Source organism: Pistacia vera, unplaced genomic scaffold (genome assembly GCF_008641045.1).
Source record: "Pistacia vera cultivar Batoury unplaced genomic scaffold, PisVer_v2 Contig555, whole genome shotgun sequence".
Classification (NCBI taxonomy): Eukaryota; Viridiplantae; Streptophyta; class Magnoliopsida; order Sapindales; family Anacardiaceae; genus Pistacia; species Pistacia vera.
In genome coordinates this window covers 103,900-120,746 of record NW_022196396.1, presented here as the reverse complement: position 1 = coordinate 120,746, position 16,847 = coordinate 103,900, and the positions used below count along the sequence as shown (strand labels likewise).

Sequence of the window (16,847 nt, the reverse complement as noted above, 5' to 3'; positions counted from 1 at the left end):
TAATAATTAATAAAAAATGACTAAATATTAAATAAACATTACGGAATATAATTTCTCACCGAAATATATCGCTTACTGCATCGCTTAAGCGATCTAGTATAAATAAGCCTGATCGCTTAAGCGATCTGCTGCCATATACCAGACTTATACTAGATCGCTTAAGCGATCCATCAGATCCAAAACACATTTTCAACCATCTCCACCTACAATCGGTGCTATCACCCCTAGCTACCCACAATGCAAGAAAATATTCAACAAATTTCACTCCTTTCAACTTGCATTACATCAAACACAACCCAACAACCTAAACAACTAAATCAAAATCATAACCCAAACCCCGTCCATTATTAAATCTTTGTAAATCTAAATATAAAATGTAAAGAGGAGATACACATACTTAGACGAAATGTCGGGAGGAGGAGGAGGAGGCGGATCTTTGGTGGAGAAGATGCTAATGGTGGAGGAAGAAGAAAGTGTTAATGGCAGAGGAATAAGAAGATATAGAGGAATGAGGAAGAAGAAGATGTATAGGAAGGAGGAAGGAGGAAGAAGAAAATGTAGAGGAAGAAGAAGATGCAGAGGAAGAAAAAGATGTAGACGAGGCTAAGAAGAAACAGCAACCATGGTAGAGATGCATTAATGGCGGGAGGAAGAAGAAGGTGTTTGGGTTTGTTTGCAAGAATTTCGGGTTTTTGAGAACATAGTATAATTTTTAAAAAATTACACAATACTTCATTAATCTTAATTAAGCACTAATCATGTTTAATTACCCTTAATCAATAATAAAACTATTTAGTTAACACTTTAAAACTTCATAACCTTTTAATTAAATTTAAACTTGATATGGTCTTTTAATAAAATACCCTACCTTTTTGGATAGACCTAGAAGCCAAGGCCACCTTCTCTGCACCAAAATATGACCTGGATTTGCTGTCAACTTTTTTCTTTATTTCCGTTATTTGATTAACGGAAAGATTAAACTTTATTATTATTATTGGGTGCGTTTGGTTTAGTATTTTGGATAGCATTTTGAAGATAGTATTGGATAATTGGATAGAGTTATAATTACGAGAATAAGATTTTTAGAATATGTGTTTGGTAGAGTATTTTGACCTTGATATTTGTGTTGAATATTTGTTTATAAATGATTTATTAATATAATATTTTATTGTATTTTATTAAAACCCAATTAAAACAATTCCAAATAAAACAAAAACCCATCCATGCGTGTGCCCCACGAGAAATAAAACAGAAATGCGCATTCACAATCCACTCATGCTAAACAAAGACAAACGCAACTGCTTCCCCTTCTACACAGATATGAGGTGGGTTTGATGGAGATCGGGGTGTCGGTTTGATCCAGATCAGGGTGTGGGTTTGCGGCAGATCGGGTCACGGTGAAGGTGGGTGCGTGGGTGCTCGGGGTGGGTTAGTTTAGGGTAGATGGGGTCACGGCGAAGGTGGGTGCGTGGGTGCTCGGGGTGGGTTGGTTTGGGGTAGATGGGGTCACGGTGGTGCGTGGGTGCTTGGGGTGGGTTGGTTTGGGGTAGATCGGGTCACAGTGGTGCCTGTGTGCTCGGGGTGGGTTGGTTTGGGGTACCTCGGGTCACGGTGGTGCGTGGGTGCTCGGGGTAGGTTGGTTTGGGGTAGATGGGGTCACGGTGGTGCGTGGGTAGACCTGGCAAAACGGGCGGGTGGACCGGGTTGGGGTCAGGTCAATACGGGTACGGGTCTCACGGGTCCGAGCCTAATACGGGTCAAGTTATACGGGTCCAATATAGGGAAATACCAGGAAAACATTCCAAAGCAGATGGTCTCAGATAATTAACCAGTAAAGAGTTTGTTCAACACAAGCAAAAAATTGAGTCATACTGTTTCCTTCTTGTTGTATGACTGAAAAATTCGAGCTGCAGACTCAGTAGCTGATCTAGGATTGTGAGGCACAACTTTGATCACCTTGGTTGGCTGGTCTGTACATGAGGCAGAGGGACTCGCTCTTGGTCGACTGGAGCCTTCTTGAACAGTGGAAGTGAATCTCTTCCTTCAACAGCTGGACCTCCCCTTCAACTTGCATTCTTCACTGGAATACTAGCTGTACTTCCTTGTAGCTCTGTGTCTTAGACGCCCGAAACTTCATTACTTGTGGAATAGCTCCACTCTTCTGGGCCGGAACATTGCATGAGCTTTCACGCTGCATGTAAAGTTAGCTCCCCCTCCAGATAACTGACATTTGACCATGTGGACCGTGTCCAGCAAACTGGTTGTCTTGTTCAGTAGCTAAACCTGAGATAGATGGGTTCATTATGGCATGCCATAAGGAGGGAAGTATAGACCAATGGATGAGCACCCGTATCACCCCAATTTCTTGGAGAGGATGAGGAGATGGCATTCAAAGGCTGGTTCATAAAGTTACCAGTCACGGGAGTTGGCCCAAAAGGCCGCATCCTGTCCCACAACCTGCTCCATAAATCCATGACCAGGATATGGTTTGTATATAAGCTTCGGAAGGGGACAGATTGGAACTAACCACTGATGCCCGGTGATTGATGAAAACACCACGGGCCTATTCGGAATCACCCCATGGCTGCTGATGGTGGGTTTGCAAGGTAAGGCCCGTATTTGAAGGCTGACACCTTTTTCAAGAGAAGAAAGAAATTCTTCCAACTGCATTTTCGCAGAACATTCCATCTTAGGAGAGGCTTCAGAATCATCTTTACACTAATGATATGTGGTAGTGGTTTTACAACATACTCCGGCAGAAGTTTCTTTGCTGGAGAAGCAATTAAAGAAGATTTGCCAAGATAGGGACTGTCCTCAAGCAATAGGTGTGGTGGATCCAGCAATCAGTTGTTGGACCTGTTTAATTCAGAACTTAAGTTAATTCCGATCCAAAACCAAAATTGGTGGACAAAGTATTCTGTATCCCTCACAGACACAGCATAAGCTACTAAACAGAGTAGGATAACGTCACCTAATCTAGTCTATGCAACTCAAATACTTGAACCGCAAACACTCTTGTTGACTGTACAGAGTAACAGGAATTTAATCAAAAACAAAAATGCACATAAATCAAAGAAAGAATCTTAATAAACGTTACCCAGGAAGAGGAGAAATAATAAGACAAAGCAGAAATTAATGTGCAGACATGACACCAGAAAGCATCATTTTGAAAGGTTTGTATGCACCACCAAACTGCCAGCACAGATGCCAGGGCAAAGTGGGTAACTTAATTGGCCTGAAGGTTTGAATTTCCCTACTGTATAAAGCTCTTTACACCCTCACCCACCCACAACATACTGTGGATATATACAATCAGTAATACACTGCCCTCACCATCTCCTTGAGTAAGCCTTAATCCTCTCCATAGCTTATGTAGTCACCACAATCTCTGTCAATCCTTTTACACTACACAATATGATTCTACCAACCGTAACTAGAAATTTCCAGGGCATAGCACACCAAGTACACTTGAAGAAACACAAACAACTAAACACTACCAACCCCACAACTTCCGCAAGTTTCCAATGAATGCTTGCAAAAACTTTCAAACAATACAACAGTTCAAAAATATCAAATGGAAAGATAACAACGAGCAGCTTCTTCACAAACAATAACTTCTGTTTCAAAACTTGAAATATTCCCCTCATGATAAATGCATGGAATTTTATTAGAAACTGAAAAATTGGACAATCAACTGTAAATAAAACTAGACTACCTTGAGATGAATGGAACAAAAGTTACATACAGATAAAGATTTATAGTTTACACTGTACATCACATTTCTAATTGCATAGATGAAACACAATTTCCTATCAGAAATAACAGCATTGAATAATACTACAACATGTACATGACTGGTAAATATCAGAAGCTAAACACGCAGCAAAGATTATGAATCACTCTCTCACCAGATTGTCTAACATAAAAAATCAAGACACTACATGGAAACAACATTCTTTTTGCCACCATATCCACCAAAAATGTTCTCACTGTCAAATATCTCCCATTTTTCACTTCAGAGAACCACCCAACATTACAAGGGATCATCCTCCTCGCTCAGGCCCTCAAGTGCTGTGAATAGTAAACTCTCAGGATTGCAGGGAAAATCAACACCACACCGAGACAGGAAAATGCCCCATAGACAGATGCAAGACAAAACAGTAAATTGAATTGATCCGCTGTCTCGGGGTCACCTTGCATACCTCGATTAGAATTGTCCTTCCCTGCGTAAGACGATCACCACCTTAAAATGTATCTAGGGCCTTTTAAGAGGAACTCCAGGAATCCCATACAAATTCTCTGTCGCTCAATCAACTAGTAACAATAAACTTCTTTCTAAACTCCTTGTTTGGTATTCTATTTTGCATTCAAAATAATTAGTAGCTTTACTTGAGAAGAAACATTAATAATAGGAATAGATAACTGTAGCAACCTACTAGATTATATTTTGTATATACAAGTCTAATGATGTAGTCACCTGCTGAATTTCTAGATTAGTACAATAATTGCTTCTCCCTTCTAGAGAAAAAAAATTCACATATATCAAAGTTCATCAAATTAGACAAACAAAGCAGACAATCAAAGTTTCTCTTTAATATTTCTTAAAATGATGAGTGAAAATCACATAAGCACAGCAAATCATTTACAATATCAAACAGGAGAACTTCATTTTTCTTCACAACAAATAACCAAGAGTTTAACAAGAAAGCTAAAACTTCTACAATAGCAGCAATACTATGAAATGACATAGTTGGGTTGTCAAATTTGTAATCTGTACGATTCCATTTATGTCCTCATCGAAATTTACTACTGTAACCATTAGGTTTATATGGAATGCCTATCCTTCCATTAAAAGAACTCTATAATAAATATCACATTGTGAATAAAATACTGAACTGCGAGAACAAAACCCTTTAGAATGCCATTATTTATCAACATTTTAATATAGTATGTCCATAATATGTGTTGCAACCCCAAATCTAAGGGCATCAAGATGAAAAAGTTTGAGAAGCTAATAGTAGCACAAAGACTTACTTGGTGATGCTTTTCTAGCTTTCCAGAAATGTTTTTGACATTATTCCTACAACATCATCGGGAGTGATATCCAAGCCTGATATACAATCACATGGAGGTCTCCGAGACATCATCGCTTTTTGCTCCATTTCTGACCTTAGTGACCCACAAGTATGGGTCCATGATTATCATTATCATAACAGGCTCGTTGGGACTGCTATGCTCTGCCTTGTACAGGCACCACTTCTTTTCTGGGGAACAATTTCCTTCTCAATATCCCTCCAGACTCATCACAACACAATGTCCACGGTCATTTTGTTGCAACCCAGCTCCAGATTCATGTTAACGAAACATAACTGCTGTCATTAACCGCTTAAATAAGATCCAGGGAGATCTACATACTCTTGAATTGGTAATGCACTAGCTTCCTTTGCAAGTCCATCAACTCTATCTCTGGCTGATAAATTTGCAGAAGATTTACTGAATGGTCTTATTTGAGATGCAAATTTTGGGGTTTCTTCACCTTGGTGTCTAGTTCTGTCTTGAATTGGGATCCTTATCACAAACATTTTGCAAATTCGTTGAATGATCAGGATAAGTTCGGGTTAAGGGAGAGATTTTTCCCCTATGAATGCCATTTTGGGTTTTACATGGCATTGATCTACTCGCAGTGAACATATACAGGAACTGTAAAATCATCATCATTGCCTACCTTCTTTCTTTCCTCAGCTGTGGTAAATGACTGTTCAAAGTTGCTCCAGCAGGTTGACGTCCATGAAACTTCTCAACCTGATGGGAGGCTGTTGGAGGTTGCACAGGACGAGGGAAAAGAAAATTTCTTCGCGACCACTCCCCGCAAAGTGAGTTGATCATCAAATCAGCCCATTACCTTTAAAGAACTACACAGAAACTGGTCCTCACACATGAAGGCCAGCCAGAAGCTCACAGCCCTTAACATAAAATACAAGGTCAGAAGACCATCCTCCAATAAAACATTAAATTAATATTAGAAACAAAAATCTCTCTCGAACCAAAACTCAATCAAGTCAACACAACAGTATATAGTTGCCTATTAATCAACAATAGCAAGAATATATGATGATGTTTGTGCCAGAATAATAGCAAATCCTTGGTGAACCCACCGCCTTACTCTAAAAAATAAAGCATCAGAACACTTCAAACCAAAAAGAATAAATGAGACATAAAGATAGAAAAAGTTACCTGGCTTGGGAACTGGAGGAACCGGTTGCTATTGTCAGAAGACGGAGGAAAAGCAGCATGATTGAACCTCTGAGTAGGAATACTGAGCTGCTCATAAAGGGCCATTGTGTCCGGGCGGCGCTCTAGCCTCCTTTCTCAGCATCATTAACATGAAGTCTAGGGAACATTGGACCCATGATCATTTCATCATCTTTCCCCTCTTCATTTCTTCTCTCAAATTGACACCCAACTAGAACAACAAATGATTTCAAAAATATCACCAACAATACCCATTAACCAGATGAACTAAAAAAAATTGATCAAATGAGGTGAAATTGATGGGTGAATCGAACAGATTCGATAGGAAAAAGAAGGGGTTGGAATTTAAGGTGGGTTAGGGATTCCTACGAGGATCATCGCCTTTTTAGAAAAGGGAAAGTGAAAAGTGCGGGTAGTGGGCCTTTTTAAGAAAATTTAACTCCCCGAATGTCAAGTTCCATTTAACAAAATGCGTGAAAATCTCTTTGATTTTTTGAATTAAAAATATGATATGACACATAAGTGTAATAAAGCAGCAAAAAAAAAATTGGGTAAAAAAATTTAAATATTTGCGGTTAGGAAGAATAAAGCAAAAGTTGATTTAAAATTTGAAACGCAAAACACATTTTCTCACCTTCTTTCTCAAAACAGGATTCAAACACCTTCCTCTCTCCATTTTTTCTTCCAATTTTCTACAATTTCTCAATTTTTTGCTCTTTACATTTTTTATTCTTGCCATTCCCGATTAAGTTAATGGCTGAGATCCTCAAAGAAATAAAAAAAAAACCCATACTTCCAAATTGTAGGCACCACTGGGTCTACCAAAAATGACAGAAGAAGTTAGTGGAGTAACTTCCGATGACTGAAGTTGCTCCACCAGGAGAGGAACGACGCCGACAAAAGACATTTACTGGCGGAGCAAGGGGAGGCAGAGTTGAATTGAAACTAAAGAGAGGACGCCGACGCAATTCCAAGCGTCGGACATGATTGTTTAGGTGATCTAAAATCGCTTAAACTACCAAGATAAAAGCGAATAATCGCTTAAACATTACCTAAATCGCAGCGATCGGCATCTGAGCAGAAATTGATTATGTCTGGATAGATCGCTTAAGCGACCAAGGTTAAAAGCAAATGATCGCTTAACGATATAATAAATCGTTTAAGCAATCGTGCGTCTGGCACTTATGATTGTCTGTTGTGTGATCGCTTAAGCAATAAGCGACCAACAGTAAAAGTGATACCTAGATCTTAAGCGATTGTGCATCTAGGCAGAAGCAATTTCTGCTAGATGCACAACGCAAGCGATCTTGCGTGGGCAGTTATTTATTATGTTCATGATCGCTTAAGCGACCAACAGTAAAAGCGAAGAATCGCTAAGCGATACCTAGATCACTTAAGTGATCGGGCCTCTGACAGAAGTTGATTTGCCTGGACATGATGCTTAAGCGATTATAATCGCTAAACGGACACGTTAAAGAGCAGGGGATCGTTAAGCGATAATAAATCACTTAAGCGATCGTGCGTCTGGGCACTATTTATTGTCTTCGTGATCATACAATCGCTAAGCAATCAACAGTAAAAGCGAAGAATCGCCTTAAGCGATACACTTAATCGCTTAGAGATTGTGCTCTAGGCAGAAGTTTTCGCCTGACATGACGCTAAGCGACCAAGGTTAAAGCAAATGATCGCTTAAGCGATAGTGCGTCTGTGCACTTATCGATTCTGTTCTAAGCGATCGTCGTAGATCACTTAGCGACCAAGTGTAAAAGCTTAGAATCGCTTAAGCGGTAACATAAATACAACAGATCTCTTAAGCGACTAAGTCAAATACACATGATCGCTTAAGCGATAAATGAATCTCTTAAGTGATCTAGTGTTTCGGATTATTTTTATTGTATTCACTAGATCGTTTAAGCGATTAACGCTATCTTAGACATATAAGGTATACGATTCGTTCAGTGGACCATGACATTATTATATTTAATTAAATAGATTCTTTTAGGCTATATTAACATATATGGTATAGAATGTTTACGTCTATATTAAATATATCAGGTGTGATTCGTTAGTGGACCATGACCGTATTTATATTTTAATTAAATTAGTTCTTTTACAGCTATATTAAACATATAGGTGTAGAAGTTTACGTATATAAATATATCAGGTGTACAATTCATTCAGTGGACCATGACCGTATAATTTTAATTAAATTAGTTCTTTTACGGTTATATTAAAATATATGGTGTAGAATGTACGTCTATATTAAACATATCAGGTGTATGATGTCGTTCAATGAACCATGACCGTATTATATTTTTTAATTAAATTAGTTCTTTACGGCTATATTAAACACATATAAGTGTAGTGTTTTCTATATTAAACATATCAGGTGTACGATTCGGTCAGTGGACCATGACCGTTATTATATTTAAAAATTAGTTATTTTAGGCTATATTAAACACATATGGTGTAAAAGTTTACGTCTAATTAAACAAAGGTGTACGATTCGTTCAGTGGACCATGACCATATATATTTTAATTAAATTAGTTCTTTTACGGCTATTAAACATATATGGTGTAGAATGTTTACGTTTATATTAAAGAAAAAGTCCGGAAATTTCTTATGCAGCAAAAGGAACAGAAGCTAATAATAGCAAATTTATAAACATAAACAATACCAAAATCGACATTGGTGGTCTATCTACGGTTGACCGTTCAGTAAGCATCCTTTTGAGCAGCTGTAGCTTTTCCATGTCCTTAACATAACTTTGCCAGAAAGTATCACTTCTCCTAATTTATTTGATTGCATTTCCTGAACTAGGCTGCAGTTCTAGTTACAGTTGGATACAACTATTTAGGAGCTCAAGGAGATATAAACGTTTGGAATCCAAATGTTGATTTGGAAGATGATTATACTGCTGCTCAAATATGGCTTAAAGGTGGCCCTGGCGACAGTTTTGAAAGCGTGGAGTCGGGATGGATGGTTAGTACATTATCAGAATCGTACTTGAGAAATCTGAACTTTACGTTTTTCCTAATTCATCACACTGTTTCAGGTAAATCCCAAGCTATATGGTGATAAACGCACACGATTTTTTGCATACTGGACTGTAAGTTTCGTTGCTGCTTTGAATGAAATTTAAGAAATGTAACTTATCTTGCTTATTTACTTGTTTTCATCTATCTTTAGGCAGACAGTTACAAGACAACCGGTTGTTTCGACCTCACTTGCACTGGGTTTGTGCAAACAGACCCCCAAATAGCCCTTGGTGGAAGCCTTGATGCCATATCCAGTATTGACGGTCAGCAGTATCAAATGACTATTAGCATAAACCTGGTAATATATATATATTTTTTTTGTTTGTTTTTTATTTTTTTGTATCAGTATATATAAACTTGGTGTTTGTTCATTACAGGATCCGAATTCAGGTAACTGGTGGTTACAGTATAACAATCAAGTTGTTGGGTATTGGCCAGCAATTCTGTTCAGTGTCCTAAAGCTTAGTGCGATATTAGTGGAATGGGGAGGACAAGTGTTTAGCCCGAAGGTGAAGAAAACTCCGCACACAAGAACAGCTATGGGAAGTGGAGAAATGGCAGATACTCTAATGGGTAGTGCATGCTATATCAAGAACATAAGAATTATAGATAATTCTCTTCAATTGAAGTACCCTGAATGGGTATCCACTTGGGGTGATGAAAAGGACTGCTATAGTGTAGTAAATGACGAAAAAGACTATAAAGATGGACCTGTGTTTTTCTTTGGCGGGCGGCCTGGAAAAAGTGTTTACTGTCCATAAACAGTGAATCAGAATATAATCGGTTAGAATAATAGTGATTGTCACAGCTCTTCAGCTCTACAATAAATAAATCAAATTGATGCCTCATTCAAATAATTCTCCGCTTTACCTCTCTACTTGTAGAACACTTTAACTGCAAGGTGTTGGTAAAATTTGAAACTTTTCTTTTTCTTCTGAAAGGTCCTCTGTACATGCTCTCAAGCCTGAAACTGGGAATCAAAATATAATTTAACCTATAATTACTCGCTAAAGACCCCCCTTAACAAGAACTGGGACAGCCGAAACTGTTAATTGACTACTGGTTTAAAACAAAATGTCCATGCTCAAAGCATGTAAACTGTTATTGGCTGGCTTCAAGTATATCAAGAAGGTAACAAGAGCCATAAATGAGTTACACATATAAGATACCAAACATGAAGGTGAAGGTGCTGGAAAATTGTACATTCAGGGTTTCGAGGTCTGATTCACAATTGCTGGGCAACTTATATTTAGAATTAGTTTTCCCACTAATGAAGTGTTTCAAGAGTTAGCCGCATAGCATATCACCAAGAAGAAATAAATAAATAAAAGTCTGTTTCATACTTTTAAAAATTAGAAAATATTTTCAAATTTATACAAAATGAGTTTTCAAATATGAATAGATGAAAAATATAATTCAAAATTTAAAATTACACCCTAGTTTAAAAACCATTTAAGAATGAAAAAATACTCATATTCACAGAAATGACCATTTGTAAAAACAGACACTTCACATATTCACAGAAATTACCGATCATCATACAAGAGATTCTGTTTAAATATTTTTTTACATACTGCTGTCCCAACCCAAAGCCACCATTTTCAAAAAGTTGTTCTATTTTCATAGCCAATTTCATATGGTATGTATAGAAGACCAACAAAACCCAATTTCAGAATGATGAAAGTAGCAGCACAACCATCCCAACCCAACGCCACCATTTGGCATTATATAAAGAAAAAACACAAAAGAACTAAATACAACAAAAAACCTCACTAGATGATATCTAGTGTTCTTTACCACAGCTGCAATAATACATAGTCTACAACATGAGAGGGGAAGACAGTTGCAAATTAACTAGTTATCACGTTTCTAAGTGTAAAATACCATCCTCCTCCCCCCTCTACAGATCTCCCTCTACTTGGTATCAATTTTAAACAAATATTCATATTACAGACTTGTAATCCTAGTGATTTATCTACATGTGAATAAACTATATCACAATTTTAAAAAGAAAATTACAAAATATCATGCCCAAAAAAGTAGAGGGAAATTACCAGGAAACATTCCAAAGCAGATGGTCTCAGATAATTAACCAGTAAAGAGTTTGTTCAACACAAGCAAACTAAATTGAGTCATACTGTTTCCTCTCTTGTTGTATGGACTGAAAAATTCGAGCTGCAGACTCAGTAGCTGATCTAGGATTGTGAGGCACAACTTTGATCACCTTGGTTGGCTGGTCTGTATCATGAGGCTGAGGGACTCGCTCTTGGTCGACTGGAGCCTTCTTGAACAGTGGAAGTGAATCTCTTCCTTCGACAGCTGGACCTCTCCCTTCACCTTGCGTTCTCTCACCTGGACTACTAGCTGTACTTCCTTGTAGCTCTGTGTCTTTAGACGCCCGAAACTTCATTACTTGTGGAATAGCTCCACTCTTCTGGGCCGGAACATTGCATGAGCTTTCACGCTGCATGTTAAAGTTAGCTCCCCCTCCAGATAACTGACCATTTTGACCATGTGGACCGTGTCCAGCAAACTGGTTGTCTTGTTCAGTAGCTAAACCTGAGATAGATGGGTTCATTATTGGCATGCCATAAGGAGGGAAGTAATTATGACCAACTGGATGAGCACCCGGTATCACCCCAATTTCTTGATGATGATGAGGAGATGGCATTCCAATGGCTGGATTCATAAAGTTACCAGTTTCGGGAGTTGGCCCAAAAGGCCCGCATCTTGTCCCACAACCTGCTCCCATAAATCCATGACCAGGATATGGTTTGTATATAAGCCCTTCGGAAGGGGACATGATTGGAACTAACCACTGATGCCCGGGTGATTGATGAAAACACCACGGGCCTATTCTGGAATCACCAGCCATGGCTGCTGATGGTGGGTTTGCAAGGTAAGGCCCGTAATTTGAAGGCTGACTACCCTTTTTCAGAGAAGAAAGAAATGTCTTCCCAACTGCATTTTCCGCAGAACATTCCATCTTATGGAGAGGCTTCTCAGAATCATCTTTACACTTAATGATATGTGGTAGTGGTTTTACAACATACTCCGGCAGAAGTTTCTTTGCTGGAGAAGCAATTAAAGAAGATTTGCCAAGATAGGGACTGTCCTCAAGCAATAGGTGTGGTGATCCAGCAATCAGTTGTTGGACCTGTTTAAATTCAGAACTTAAGTTAATTCCGATCCAAAAACAAAATTGGTGGACAAAGTATTCTGTATCCCTCACAGGGACCAGCAAAAGCTACTGAACAGAGTAGGATAACGTCACCTTAATCAGTCTATGCAACTCAAATACTTGAACCGCAAACACTCTTTGTTGACTGTACAGAGTAACAGGAATTTAATCAAAAACAAAATTGCACAGAAATCAAAGAAAGAATCTTAATAAACGTTACCCAGGAAGAGGAGAAATAATAAGACAAAGCAGAAATTAATGTGCAGACATGACACCAGAAAGCATCATTTTGAAAAGTTTAGTATGCACACCAAACTGCCAGCACAGATGCCAGGGCAAAGTGGGTAACTTAATTGGCCTGAAGGTTTGAATTTCCCTACTGTATAAAGCTCTTTACACCCTCACCCTCACCCACAACCATACTGTGGATATATACAATCAGTAATACAACTGCCCTCACCATCTCCTTGAGTAAGCCTTAATCCTCTCCATAGTTCTATGTAGTCACCACAATCTCTGTCAATCCTTTTACACTTACACAATATGATTCTACCAACCGTAACGAGAAAATTTCCAGGGCATAGCACACCAAGTACACATTGAAGAAACACAAACAACTAAACACTACCACCCCCACAACTTCCGCAAGTTTCCAATATGAATGCTTGCAAAAACTTTCAAACAATATCAACAGTTCAAAAATATCAAATGGAAAGATAACAACGAGCAGCTTCTATCACAAACAATAACTTCTGTTTCAAAACTTGTAAATATTCCCCTCATGATAAATGCATGGAATTTTATTAGAAACTGAAAAATTGGACAATCAACTGTAAATAAAACTAGACTACCTTGAGATAGAATGGAACATAAAGTTACATACAAGATAAAGATTTATAGTTTACACTATGTACATCACATTTCCTTAATTGCATAGATGAAACACAATTTCCTATCAGAAATAACAGCATTGTATGATATATACAAAATGTACATGACTGGTAAATATCAGAAGCTAAACAGCAGCAAAGATTATGAATCACTCTCTCACCAGAATTGTCTAACATAAAAAATCAAGACACTACATGAGAACAACATTCTTTTTGCCACCATATCCACCAAAAATGTTCTCACTGTCAAATATCCTCCCATTTTTCACTTCAGAGAACCACCCAACATTACAAGGGATCATCCTCCTCCTGCTTCAGGCCCTCAAGTGCTGTGAATAGATAAACTCTCAGGATTGCAGGGAAAATCAACACCACACCGAGACAGGAAAATGCCCCATAGACAGATGCAAGACAAAACAGTAAATTGAATTGATCCGCTGTCTCGGGGGTCACCTTGCATACCTCGATTAGAATTGTCCATTTCCCTGCTGTAAGACGATCCACCACTAAAATGTTATCTAGGGCCTTTTAAGAGGAACTCCAGGACTCCATACTACAAATTCTCTGTCGCTCAATTCAACTCAGTAACAATAAACATTCTTTCTAAACTCCTTGTGTTGGTATTCTATTTTGCATTCAAAATAATTAGTAGCTTTACTTTGAGAAGAAACATTAATAATAGGAAATAGATAACTGTAGCAACCTACTAGAATATATTTTGTATATACATTTTGTATATACAAGTCTAATGATGTAGTCACCTGCTGAAATAATTTCTTAGATTATAGTACAATAATTGCTTCTCCCTTCTAGAGAAAAAAAATTCACATATATCAAAGTTCATCAAATTAGACAAACAAAGCAGACAATCAAAGTTTCTTCTTTAATATTTCTTAAAATGATGAGTCAAAATCACCAATAAGCACAGCAAATCATTTACAATATCAAACAGGAGAACTTCATTTTTCTTCACAACAAAATAACCAAGAGTTTAACAAGAAAGCTAAAACTTCTACAATAGCAGCAATACTATGAGAATGACATAGTTGGGTTGTCAAATTTGTAATCTGTAGACAAAAGGACGATTCCATTTATGTCCTCATCGAAATTTACTACTGTACCCAATTAGGTTTATATGGAATGCCTGTATCCTTCCATTAAAAGAACTCTATAATAAATATCACATTGTGAAATAAAATACTGAACTGCGAGAACAAAACCCTTTAGAATGCCATTATTTATACAACATTTTTAATATAGTATGTCCATAATATGTGTTGCAACCCCAAATCTAAGGGCATCAAGATGAAACATGTTTGAGAAGCTAATAGTGAGCACAAAGACTTACTTGGTGATTGCTTTTCTAGCTTTCCAGAAATGTTTTTGACCTATTATTCCTACAACATCATCGGGAGTGATATCCAAGCCTGATATACAATCCACCATGGAGGTCTCCGAGACATCATCGCTTTTGTCTCCATTTCTGAACTTTAGTGACCCACAAGTATTGGTTCCATGATAATCATTATCAATAACAGGCTCGCTGGGACTGCTATGCTCTTCCCTTGTACAGGCACCACTTCTTGTCTTGGGAACAATTTCCTTCTCAATATCCCTCCCAGACTCATCACCATCACAATGTCCACGGTCATTTTGTTGCAACCCAGCTCCAGATTCATGTTGTAACGAAACATAACTGTCATTTAACCCGCTAAAATAAGATCCAGGGAGATCTACAAACTCTTGAATTGGTAATGCACTAGCTTCCTTTGCAAGTCCATCAACTCTATCTCTGGCTGATAAATTTGCAGAAGATTTTACTGACTGGTCTCTATTTGAGATGCAAATTTTGGGGTTTTCTTCACCTTGGTGTCTAGTCTCATGTCTTGAATTGGGATCCTTATCACAAATATTTTGCAAATTCGTTGAATGATCTGGATAAGTTTGGGTTAAGGGAGAGATTTTTCCCCTATGAATGCCATTTTGGGTTTTACTATGGCATTGATCTATCTCGCAGTGAACATATACAGGAACTGTAAAATCATCATCATTGCCTACCTTCTTTCTTTCCTCAAGCTGTGGTAAATGACTGTTCAAAGTTGCTCCAGCAGGTTGACGTCCATGAAACTTCTCAACCTGATGGGAGGCTGTTGGAGGTTGCACAGGACGAGGGAAAAGAAAATTTCTTTCGCGACCACTCCCCTGCAAAGTTGAGTTGATCATCAAAATCAGCCCATTATCCTTTAAAGAACTACACAGAAACTGGTCCCTCACACATAGAAGGCCAGCCAGAAGCTCACAGCCCTTAACATAAAATACAAGGTCAGAAGACCATCCTCCAATAAACACTTAAATTAATATTAGAAAACAAAATCTCTCTCGAACCAAAACTCAATCAAGTCAACACAACAGTATATAGTTGCCTACTTAATCAACAATAGCAAGAAGCATATGATGATGTTTGTGCCAGAATAATAGCAAATCCTTGGTGAACCCACAGCCTTACTCTAAAAAATAAAGCATCAGAACACTTCAAACCAAAAAGAATAAATGAAACATAAAGATTGAAAAAGTTACCTGGCTTGAGGAAACTGGAGGAACCAAGTTGCTATTGTCAGAAGACGGAGGGAAAGCAGCATGATTGAACCTCTGAGTAGGAATACTGAGCTGCTCATAAAGGGCCATCTTGTTCCTGGGCGGTGCTCTAGGTCCTCCTTTCTCAGCATCATTAACATGAAGTCTAGGGAACATTGGACCCATGATCTTATCATCATCTTTCCCTCTCTTCATTTCCTTCTCTCAAATTGACTAACCCCAACTAGAACAACAACTTGATTTCAAAATAAATTCACCAACAAATCCCATTAACCAGATGAACTAAAAAAAAAATTGATCAAATGAGGAGAAATTGATGGGTGAATCGAACAGATTCGAATAGGAAAAAGAACGGATTGGAATTTAAGGTGGGTTAGGGATTCCTACGAGGATCATCGTCTTTTTAGGAAAGGGAAAGTGAAAAGTGCGGGGCTAGTGGGACCTTTTTGAGAAAATTTAACACCCCGACATTCCAAGTTTCATTTAACAAAATGGTGATGAAAATCTTTTTGTTTTTTTTTGGGTTAAAAAATATGACATGACACAGTTAAGTATAATTAAAGCAGCAAAAAGGATTAGGGTGAAAAAATTTAAACATTTGTGGGTTAGAGTATAATAAAAAGAAGTTGATTTAAAATTTGAAAGGCAAAATATATTTCTATCAGCTTCTTTTGCTCAAAAAGGATTCAAACACCTTCCTCTCTCTCGTTTTTTCTTCCAATTTTCTACAATTTCTCAATTTCCTTGCTCTTTGCATTTTTTTCATTCCTTGTCATTCCCGATTAAGTTATAATGGCTGAGATCCTCAAAAAAATAGAAAAAACCCATCCGCTCCCCAAATTGTAGGCACCACTAGGTCTACCAAAAATGGAGAAGAAGAAGTTACGGTG

General features: G+C 37.9%; 2 protein-coding genes and 1 pseudogene across 5 annotated transcripts; 1 reads left to right on the top strand and 2 right to left on the bottom strand.

Annotated features, from left to right (window-relative positions):
- Positions 1-1,844: 1,844 nt before the first annotated feature.
- On the bottom strand, positions 1,845-7,159 carry LOC116108135 (annotated as a pseudogene).
- A 745-nt stretch (positions 7,160-7,904) lies between these two features.
- LOC116108134 lies at positions 7,905-10,129 on the top strand. The gene is made up of 6 exons (XM_031394411.1): positions 7,905-7,923; positions 8,882-8,970; positions 9,074-9,235; positions 9,309-9,362; positions 9,443-9,589; positions 9,669-10,129. The coding sequence occupies exons 1-6, from the start codon at positions 7,905-7,907 to the stop codon at positions 10,050-10,052; spliced, it is 855 nt and encodes a 284-aa protein (XP_031250271.1). The 3' UTR covers positions 10,053-10,129.
- On the bottom strand, positions 9,962-16,412 carry LOC116108145 (protein HEADING DATE 3B). Of its 4 annotated transcripts, XR_004124599.1 has the most exons (6): positions 15,940-16,412; positions 14,711-15,564; positions 12,566-12,617; positions 11,346-12,448; positions 10,162-10,261; positions 9,962-10,042 (listed from the first exon to the last, which is right to left on the bottom strand). XR_004124599.1 is itself a non-coding variant. In XM_031394421.1 (5 exons), exons 1-5 carry the CDS (start codon positions 16,150-16,152, stop codon positions 11,414-11,416), a joined length of 1,995 nt encoding a protein of 664 aa, XP_031250281.1. In that variant the 5' UTR covers positions 16,153-16,412; the 3' UTR covers positions 11,043-11,413. The 4 variants fall into 4 exon arrangements, 2 of the variants coding, with proteins under 2 accessions (XP_031250281.1, XP_031250280.1); XR_004124598.1 differs by having other exon boundaries at positions 10,030-10,261; XM_031394421.1 differs by lacking the exons at positions 9,962-10,042; positions 10,162-10,261 and having other exon boundaries at positions 11,043-12,448; positions 14,711-15,261; positions 15,421-15,564.
- Between the last annotated feature and the right edge of the window lie 435 nt (positions 16,413-16,847).

Coding starts and splice junctions, on each gene's coding strand:
- LOC116108145 (XM_031394420.1), bottom strand. CDS start 16,152: ATGAAGAGAGGGAAAGATGATGATAAGATCATGGGTCCAATGTTCCCT. Junction 15,565..15,939: donor CTCCAGTTTCCTCAAGCCAG/GTAACTTTTTCA, acceptor TCAACTTTGCAG/GGGAGTGGTCGCGAAAGAAA. Junction 12,618..14,710: donor GCTAGAAAAGCAATCACCAA/GTAAGTCTTTGT, acceptor TACTCTGTACAG/TCAACAAAGAGTGTTTGCGG.
- LOC116108134 (XM_031394411.1), top strand. Junction 8,971..9,073: donor TATCTACGGTTGACCGTTCA/GTAAGCATCCTT, acceptor TTCCTGAACTAG/GCTGCAGTTCTAGTTACAGT. Junction 9,236..9,308: donor GCGTGGAGTCGGGATGGATG/GTTAGTACATTA, acceptor ACACTGTTTCAG/GTAAATCCCAAGCTATATGG.